At 54.4% G+C, this 10,194-nt stretch overlaps 1 protein-coding gene across 1 annotated transcript; it reads right to left on the bottom strand.

The window, feature by feature from the left end:
* Window positions 1-1,511: 1,511 nt before the first annotated feature.
* PLEKHF1 (pleckstrin homology domain containing, family F (with FYVE domain) member 1) lies at window positions 1,512-3,444 on the bottom strand. The gene has a single exon (XM_008586268.1). The coding sequence runs from the start codon at window positions 3,436-3,438 to the stop codon at window positions 2,599-2,601; it is 840 nt and encodes a 279-aa protein (XP_008584490.1). The 5' UTR covers window positions 3,439-3,444; the 3' UTR covers window positions 1,512-2,598.
* Window positions 3,445-10,194: the final 6,750 nt, after the last annotated feature.

The following is a 10,194-nucleotide window of genomic DNA, read 5'->3' as shown; positions in this document are numbered from 1 at the left end:
TCAGAGCCTTTGCCCCTGCTGTTCCCGCTGCCTGGAACACCATCCCCTGACTGGCATTGCTCATGCGCTCTCACCATTGGGCATGAGCTCACCTCTGCAGAGTGCTGCCCTCCACTGTGCCCCCACATCAGGCCTGGGCACCCCCCACCACAGCACATGCCTCTTCTGAGCACGTCTCCCCCACTGTGCAGTGAGAGCCTTGAGAGTCGGCACCCGGTTCACCTCACTCCTGGCTGTGTCCACAGCACCTGGCCTGGCACACAGCAAGCATCCATGGGTGACTGGGCACCAATGATGGCTCTCTAAAGGTGGCTGGCCACCGAATCCTTAAGGCCTTAAAGGCCCTAACACCTTGGGGCTCAGAGAAGCGGCAGCCCTATCCCAGCCCTGTTGGGGAGAGGGGAGCAGGCTGAGTCCTGCACCACCATCAACCCTGCCCCAGCATCCATGGCGCCACCTGCAAGCCCTAGCAAGGAGGGCACAGCGCTCAGCCAGTCTGCCCACCCACCCGGGGTCCTGTGCCCCGGCTCCTTGGCAGGCAGCTGTGGAGGAGGCTGGTGGTGCCTAGGTTCAGCTGCAGGCAGTCTCCTCTCCTGCCCCAATGAACGCTGCCCTTTAGACCGAGGGTTTCAGGCAATGGAGGTTCCTGGAGAGTGGAGCTGGACTAAGACACCAGTGGCTGGAGCTGGCACTCCCTGCCCTGGCATTAGCCCTGTGGTGAAGGGATGGAGCAGCGTGGTCTGGGTGTCTGAGAGGGCAGCAGGTCAGTCTTCAAGAAGCTGCCCCTCATCCCATAACCTGTTCTGCTCTGTGGGCCCAGGTAGAACTGGCCTGAACCAGTTTGTGTGGTTCAGGGATGCCAAGGGAGATAAAGGGCCTGTAAACAAACAAGTTTTTGGAAGGTCCTCTGCCCTTCCCCCACTGGGTCATTCTGCCCATGCCAGGAGAGTCACAGGCAGGTGCTGGATGAGTCATACTTTACCCTCACCCCACTTGCTCGAAGGGGTGACTGCATGTCAACAACAGGCCTCACTGCCTGAAATGTGGCCCGCAGGCCTGGGGCAGCAGCAGCCCCTAGGAGCTGAGCCCTGACCTGCTGAATCAGAATCTGCACTAACTTGACCCTCAGGGGTTCTGCTTGCCTGTGAACATTCGAGAACTGGCTCACAGAGGACGGTGCTTAACCCAGGGAATGGAGCCCTGACGGTGGGGTTTCAGATACTGTACTGAAAAAGTCACCATTTCTAGCTGACAGTGACCCCACTCTATGCCACAGTGGGCTCTGGCCAAGGCCAGCGAGGTGCTGGGGAAAGGCTGTTGCAGAAGTTCTGTGGCCAGTGTGTAGGTCAGGTGTCAAGAGGCTGGCGTCCAGGCTCTGGGTGCAACCCATCCTCACTCTGAGCAAAGCCGGTTGCTGCTCAGTTTCCTCAATGACACCACCCTTTGGGCCAGGGAGGAGATTTCATGGGAGAGAGCTTTCAACCTAGAAGGCCCCAGCACAGCCAGACAAGTGACTCCTTGTTTCCTTTATTCTATCCATTTAGATAACCCACACCTAAGTGAATATGGTTGCAGGCACCAGGTCATGGTCACAGCACTCTGATGGGCTGTGTCCTTGGGGGAACCCAGCCAAAGTGTGGTATGAATGTCTGTCTACCCTGGGCTGCCAGCATCCCCAGGAATGCCCAGTGTGGTGGACAGTTGTTGATTTTTGCCACCCAGCATGTTTCAGCCTCTGACCCAGCCAGGTCTGAAGTCAGAACACTTCTGGACTTTGCAACTACATGAGTCAAAGTCAGTAAACTTTCTTTTTTATTATTAAGTCAGGCTAGGTATAGGATTTCTGTCCTTGCAACTAAGGACATTGCTTTTACTGGCCACAGGGACAGATGAGGGACTGACAAAAAGAAGCATCCAACACCTGGACACCTGGAGAGAGGTGAGACAGGGCAGACTCACTGCAGGTTCCCTTGGCTGTGGGGAGCTCAGGCTGCAGTCCCCTGGGCCAGGTGTGTTCCCATAGCATGGCAATCTCTTGGCTGGCTTAGGTGAGCCACTTGCCTGGACTGGCAGGCCTAGGCAGTGGGCACCAGGATGGTGGGTAGGCAGGCATGGGTTTCCTGGAGGCCTCCATGATGCATGCTCTTCCCTGGGTTGTGCTTATCCAGGGGTGATGGGTGGGGTTCTGTGTGCTCATGGCCTCAGGGAGGAGTGGTCACTCACTCCCATCCTGTCTTCCCTCTGTGTTCCTAACTCCCCTCTGGCCCCTAAATTCCCAGGGCTCCTGGAGTCATCTAAATCAAGGGACTATCTAGGGCTGCAGCTGCAGCCTAAAGGGCTGAGAAATGGCATTTGTTTCTAAGAGGACTAAGTGATTTATGGATTGCTAAATGGAAAGATAATTACCTGAAGTGGAACTAGGAGGATGCTGTCATCTAGCAAAAAGGCACTGGGAGGCCAGAGGGAAAAAGCCACTCCCCAACACTATGCCCACCACCATGGGGTAGGGTCCCAGGAGCACTGGCGCATTGGGAACTGCCTCCCTCAGGGTCTGGGCATTGGAGCCGGCTTGGATGAAGAAGCTCTGCAGGTCTGGGGTCAGCTATGGAAGGCAGACCAGGAGACGCCTGAGGCATAGAACTTCACATGGCTGGGCCAGTCGCCATCCCTGCTGCCCTCCTTGTCCTCGTCGGAGTCATCATCGTCTCCACTGGACGCTCCGTAGATGGCCCCAGCCAGGTGAGCCGGCTGCCCCGGGGACCCCCAGCCCTGCTCTTCAGCCTCCTCCTTCCGCTTCTGGGCGGCCAGATCACGGTAGCAGAGGCTGCAGACGCGCAGGGGCTTGGACGAGAGGCGCGGCAACAGGAAGCGCTCGCGGGAGCACTCGGCGCAGACCACGAAGCCACACTTGCGGCAGTGGTGGCGCCGGGTGAGGGCCGAGAAGCGCGTCTGCGTGCAGCGCATGCAGATGTCCGTGGCCTTGTCAGGGATCCAGGGTGCTGCATGCTCCGTGGTGGGCTGGCAGCCTGTGGCCAGCAGCTGCTGCCGCACACACTCCTCAATGTGGCTGATCCACTCCTGGCGCTCGGTGGTGGAGGCGGCCGACACCACGAAGGACTTCTTGGCTGTCTTGATCATCCAGCGGTTCTTGGCCTGCAGGGTCTCGGGCAGTGGCTCCAGCGTCACCTCCTCCAATGGGATAATACGCTGGCTGCGGTACTTGCGCTTGTTGAGTACGATGCTGCCGTACACCAGGATGTCGTTGAAGAGGAAGAAGATGCGGGGCTTGGCCTTCTTGCGGCACTCCTTGGTCAGCACGCCCTCTCCCAGCAGCACCCGGCCTGGCAGGGCCAGCGGCTGCCCCGAAGCCCCGAAGCAGCTCTCCACTGCCGCGATCCGCTGGCTGTTGATCTCCGTGTTTGCCAAGTGCTCCACCATCTTCTCCAGCAGCTGTGGGAGGAGGCAGACAAGGACGCATCAGCGTGCCCAGACAGGCGGGGGTCAGAGCCAGGCTGCCCACCCCAACTCACTGCCCGCCAAACCAGACGACCCACTTATCACCTCTCTGTGCCCCAGCAAGCCCACCCAGCCAAAGAAACTCACTGCCCCAGGAGCTGGCCCTGACACAAGGAGTACAAGGAATTATTGGGGTTAAAGGGGGTTCCCCAGTAAGGGTGATGTGGAAGCCACACAGGGATGGGAAGAAAGGCCGCGATAGAGAGTGTGCTCCTGAGCAGGCTTCCACTGTGGGCAGCAGAGGCTCCATACCCCTCAGGAGCCTGGGAAGACCATGCACACCATGCCTGAAAGGGGTCCACCCAAGGGGCCAGGAAGCTGGGATACTGAGCCTCCAAATCCCATCCGCTGCTCTCGGGGCACCAACTATTCTGCACTTCACAGTGCATGCCCAAATGTGGGTGTTTGCGACCCCAACCAATCACTGAGTCCCCCACCCACCAAACCAAACAGCCACAGACTGTACAATCCACTCGCTCACCCAGTGAGGCCAGTGGTCACCACCATCATCACAGGGACCACGTGCTGAGTGATCCTCCAAGCATGGCTTTTTCTCACTTAGCCTTCATACCAACTCCAGGAGGTAGAATCCCCACCTTACAGGAGGGAAACTGAGGCTCTGCTAGTAAGTGGGGGACCCCAGAGTTTGTACTATACTGCCTTCTCTCACGGAGTGTGAGGCCCACTTGGGCCCCTCTGCTGATGCACTAAGCACTAAATGTTGGTGGCCTCACAGCTTTGAAGACTCCCTGAATGCTTTCGACTCTCCAGTCGGAGCTTCTAGTCCTGCCCTCTCCACTGATGTTTTGGCACGGACGTCCACCTGCCCACCACCTCATCTAAGGAGATCCTCAAATTCAACACGCCCAGCACTGAACTCAGTCCTCCACCCCTGCTCGGCTCTACTTCTCTCAGCTCCTCCATCAACGGACCCACCGTTCACTCAGCAGTTCCAATCTCAAATCTAGGACTCATTCTCGAAGCTCCTCTTTCCTGTTCCTCCAACATTCAACCCACGAGCAAGTCTCATCATCTTTATCTCTCAAACCTAGCCAAGCCTGCCCACTTCTCAGCACACTACTCCCCCACTGTATCCACAGCAAGGTGCCATTATGTCTCCTGAAACAGGCTGGCCCATGACTGGCTCCTTTCTGTGATCAGCTCTCAGTTTCCATCTCCCTTTCAGAGAGGTTCTCCCTGACATCCCCAACTCAGGCAGCTTCTCCCCTCACCCAAGGGGTTTGCAAACTATGATCTGAGGGTCAAATCTGGCTCACAGCCTGTTTTTATAAATAAAGTTTTATTGGAACACAGCCCCATGCATTCACTTACCACTGTCTGTCGCTGCTTTCAGGCTGCAATGACAGGATGAGCAGTGGTGACAGAGACTGTATGGCTACAAAGCCTAAAATATTTTCCATCTGGCCCTTTACGGAAGAAATCTGCTGACCCCTTTTCTAGGATGCCACCCTATTTTAGTTTTTCCTCATGGGACTTATCAGGACCTGATATTTTCTTGGCTGTTCACTGCTTGTGTATTTTCTATACCCCCCCGTTTGATTTTTAGCTCCATGAGAACAAAGGCCTTTTCTTGTTCATTGCTGTACCCCCGATTCTTGGAACTGTGCCAAGCACAAAGCAGGTGCTTCATAAGTGGCCCGTGAATGAACGAACCTTTCCAAAGCTCCTGAAGGCCCACCATAACCCAGCTCTCACCTCTTTAGAAGCAGTAGGTGACAGCTGACCCCACCACCCCAATGTGCACACGTGTTCAGGTCCACATAGCACATAGTGTTTCTGGGTCACCAAGCTGCAGTTCTGTAAGTTTTGTAAGTCTGGCCACCTGTGGGAAGCCAGAGTGGGGTCCCAGCATGGGAGCTGGATACATTTCCTGAGAGGGGATGCTAGGCCCCTAGAGTCATGGACCAATTGCCCTTTCAGATCACAAGGTGTTCTAAGATGTGCTGTCCACACCACCTTATGTAAGAACTGCTATTTTTAGGTTGTTGATCTTGACTGTGTATTACAAACCTAACAGATTATCAGTGACAGTCCTGAGCCATCCTGCCACGACTAATCACTGGGTCCCTGGCTGATGGACAATCTGGCAAACCAGAATTGTGTTCCCTACATTCCAGAGTATCATCTCCAATACCACTGGGCTGTGCGCTGGGGGCCCTGGGATGGTTTGGATAAGGTCTCCCCTGTGGAGGAGCTCCGAGCGTAGCAGATGAGGGAGACCCACAGAGAGCAGTGACTGCTGTGTAGCAGAAATGCTGATCTGCAGGGGAAAGGCTAAAAAGCCAGGGTCTACTCACACAGTGGAAACACAGGTCAAGATGGGGTAGTGACAGACTACAGATGCTGAGTAGAGAAATGCCACCCACAGAATGGCGTACATAATGTGACGCCACTCATGCAGAAACTGCATAACGCTTTTTTTTTTTTTTTTTAAGATGACCGGTAAGGGGATCTTAACCCTTGACTTGGTGTTGTCAGCACCACGCTCAGCCAGTGAGCAAACCGGCCATCCCTATACTTTTTCAAAGCGAACCCTTGTGTTTCCAGTGGGTGGCTTAAAGTGACACACTGCTGTCTCTTTTCTTCCAGGTTCGTTTGTAAAAATAATGGTGTGTTGTTTGAAAACCAGCTGCTTCAAATTGGACTTAAGTCTGAATTTCGGCAGAATTTAGGTATGTATTTTAATTACTTAATGAAAACTGAGGAATTAATGGGAAATAATGAGAAAATATTTGCAAATCACATATTGGTAAAGAATTAAAATCCAGAATGTATAAAGAACTCCTATAAAGGACTTGAACAGACATTCTCCAGAGAAGATACACAGAGGTCAAGAGCACATGAAGACATGCGGGACATCATGGTCATTAGGGAAAAGCAAATGAAAACTGCAGTGAGCACTGCCCATTCCCGTTAGGGTGGCCGTTGTAAAACAGAACGACAAGCGCTGGCGAGGATGTGGAAAGACAGGCGCCCCTGTGCACTGCTGATGGGACTGTGAACAGTGCAGCTGCTGTGGGAACAATATGGTGGGTCCTCAGAAAGTTAAAAATGGAGTTACTGTCCTGTGCAGCAATTCCACTTCTGGGGCTAGACCCGAAAGAATTGAGAGCAGGGTCTTGAAGAGGTGTTTGCACACCCAGGTTCACAGCAGCATCATTCACAACAGCCAAGAAGTGGGCGGGTGCCACCCAGGTGTCCACTGACGGATGGATGAGTGAGGAAAATGTTGTCAATGCATGCAGTGGAATATTATTCAGCCTTAACAGGAAGCATATGCCACAACCTGGATGAACCTTGAGAACATCGTGTTAAGTGAAATAAGCCAGTCACAAAAGGACAAATAGTGTAAGGATTCCACTTATGTGAGATATCTAAAGTGGCCAAATTCATAGAGACAGAAAGTAGAATGGTGGTTGTCAGGGGCTGGGAAGGAGAGGAGAGTTGTTAATGGGTATAGAGATTCAGTTTTAAAAGATAAAAAAGTCCGGAAGGGCCAGGCATCAGAGAACATCCTCTCATCGTCTCTGCCAACAACTCCCACAACCATCCATCTTACCTATGCAACCATAACTTCACACTGTGGTGTGCTGTGGCCTGAAGGTTTTTCTTGGTAAAAACTGCAGCTTCAAGTCAGATGGGGAATCTTCTTTTATTGTTATCACCAGAAAAGTGAACCTTCCTCACTTAGAATGGGGGAGGACAGAGATGAACCCTGCCCCACTCATTCGAGATTGGCTTGCCTCAGGAAGACAAAAGATGGAGTTTCCTGGCAGCCTCTAGGCCTTGGATAATGCCTGTGCTGACACCAGTGTGGCCGCTGATAGGTGTGGCCATTGCCAGGGTCAGTGAGCCTGGGAGACAGGAAAATGAACAAACCTGCATCTTCTTTTGAGGGTTCAGAGCAGTGAGGGGCTCCTGGGCTCAGTGGTCTCACCATCTGAACTGGGGCTGACAGTGCTAACACTGAGCACTGCAGCTTGGGAGCCACATCCTGAGAGTCACTGGAGTGGCTGCAGATGCTGTGTGGCTAGGGTTCTATGTGTAACAGTCGAGGTGTGATGCGTGACCTACACCAGGGGCTGGAAATCGACACCAACTCTAGCCCACTGCCAGCCTTTCTAAACACAATCTTATAGCCACGTGTCATGAGACTGTATGGCTTGCAAACCTAAAATATTTACTCTCCCGGCCTTTACAGAAAAGGTTTGCTGACCCCTAATCTACACCACCACACACTGTAAAATGCATACTCTCCCGGCCTTTACAGAAAAGGTTTGCTGAAGCACCTGCTCCAGAGACACACCCGGCAGGACACACAGGGCTCTATCCTAATGAAACTCATTCTCTTCCCACTCAGGGCACAGCCTTTGGGTTAGTGAGAATTGTTTGGGGACCCAACTTGGGAACCCTGGAAAGTAGGAGCTTGTCCATCCTTCCTTGCAGGTTACACGCAGGGATAATGGCCATGGTCACAGAGGGAGTTAGAATCCTGGGGGCAGCACAGCCCCTTGGACTTCCCCTTGGCTTCTCAATGAGTCCTCTCCTTCCCTGCTAACACATGCTATAACCTGGATGAACCCTGAGGACATCGTGTTAAGTGAAATAAGCCAGACACAAAAGGACAAATAGTGTAATAATTACACTTATATGAGGGTGGGACCTCATGCCTGCCTGACTTCATCTTCCAAATATTTACTGAAGTCCTACCATGCTAGGCACCGGGTTCTAGCAGGAAGCTAGAGAGCAGGTCCTTCAGTAAGGTACTTCCTGGTGGGGGAGCCAGACTAGAAGTCAATCAACAAGAACTTTTCTGAGAGCCAGTACTGAGTGTTGTGAAGAAAAAGGTCAATGTGCCCTGGGGGACAGGGGCTCGGGTCAGGGAAGGCCTTGTGAGGAAGTGACCTCATCCCCACTGGAGTAACATGAAGGAGGCAGCCACACAAAGACCTCAGGGAAGAGTGTCTGGCCCTAGGGAACAGCTCAAGGTGGAATGAAGGAAGTGAGGCTGCAGAGGAAGGAACGAAAAGGTGAGGGGTAAGAGGAAAGGCCACTGGGGGCCACCCTGTGGGCCCAAGGCCAAGGTGAAGATTTGAATTTTTCCCCAAGTGCACTGGGAGGGGTGCCAGGACCTAATGACTTCTCCTTCCAGAGGGTCTGCCCCTCAGCTTTGTTCAGTGCTTCCTGGAAGGCCCTCCTCCAGGAAGACTAGTAATAAGGAAAATAAACAGGAGGCATAGTTTTCTTAGTGCTTAGAGCTTAGAGCTCGCCAGAGGCAATCTTAAAAGCATTACATGTGTTACCCCATTTAATCCTCACAAAAGTTCCACTGGGGAAGGTACTATCACCATCATCAAAGTCACTGCCCAGAGTCCCAGCTGAGTGACCAGGAAGCCCAGATGCAGCTGCTGAAGGCTGCTCTCAACTAGAGACAGAATCAGAAATCCTCAAGTCCAGAGGGTGAGGCTCCTCTGCAAACGAATGACTCTCCTCCACCCCTGACTTGGTGGCTGGGGCAGGTCCATTAGCTTGGCTGGGCTGTCCTGTGCGCCAGGCCACATTGGCCAGGTCCCCGAGCTCACTGGGCTGCCTCCCCTGTATCTTGGCAGCCCTGAGGGCTGACGTGTGCAGGAATGCAGGCCAAAGACCGAGTCATCTCTCAGCTCACACAGATCCAGTGGGAATTATGTGTCCTGCAGAGGATGACCCCAGCACTAATCCTCCCCTGCTCCCTGGCCTCCGACTCTCTTTGGTGGGGAGACAACAGCTTTGTTCAAATTCCAAAGGGATATTTTTCTCTTGGGCTGTGGAGACCAAGCTTCAGGGTGACTTGGAAGTTCCATTTTCCCACCTCCAAAGGGAGCTGGTAACATCTCCCCCCCCCCTACACAGCCCTTCAGGTGTTCGGGGAGCAAGAAAGAGAAGGAGATTCCAGGCCACCTCCCTCTGTGGGCTCTGCCTCAATAACTTCCTCTGTGAAATAGGAGATCAAGCCCGACCTTGTTTCCTTAGCTCTCACCAAGGAGTTACAAACTCCAGCGCTTCATGGGGCCAGGAGGTTCCTAAACGAGAGGCCAGGACCACTGGAAGGCGTTGCTGCTCCAACTCGCCCTCCCCCCAGGTGGGGCAGTTGTCCCAGCCACTTCTCCAGACTCTAGACTGGAACTAAGGAGTGATGCCCCGTTGGGCCTGAGGCCACGACTCCCTGAAACATCAACGGACAACCGGCGCGCTGAGGTCCTTGCAGCTCCAGGGCGCCTCGTAACCCTTCCCGCCCACATGCTGCGCATCCCCCGGGACTCCATCTCTGCGCTTGAGTCCTCTAACTGCTGTCACCCCGCTCTCCCTGCAGCCCTTGCAGCCCAGCCCCGCAAGCCAGCACTGAGTGCCCTTCGCGCCTCTGCTCGGGGCCAGGGTCCGAGAGTCCCTGGCTGCACACTGCGTTGCGCCCGCCTGAGCCCGGGAGCCGCCTCGACTGGGTGGCCCGGGGCTCAGGGAGCTTAGAGGCCGCCGGAAGGAAGCCGGTCGGCTCCACGCGCCGCAGCCCCGCCGGGGGGTTGGGGGTGCTCACCTCCTCGGCCAGGGGCCCCGCACGCGCCGCGATCCCCTCCGCCGCCCGGCCCCCGGCAGCCCAGCCGGAGAGTCCGCACTGGGCCG

The sequence above is a fragment of the Galeopterus variegatus genome, unplaced genomic scaffold, assembly GCF_000696425.1.
Source record: "Galeopterus variegatus unplaced genomic scaffold, G_variegatus-3.0.2 Scaffold3909, whole genome shotgun sequence".
Taxonomy (NCBI): Eukaryota; Metazoa; Chordata; class Mammalia; order Dermoptera; family Cynocephalidae; genus Galeopterus; species Galeopterus variegatus.
This window is presented reverse-complemented; position numbering and strand designations above follow the sequence as displayed.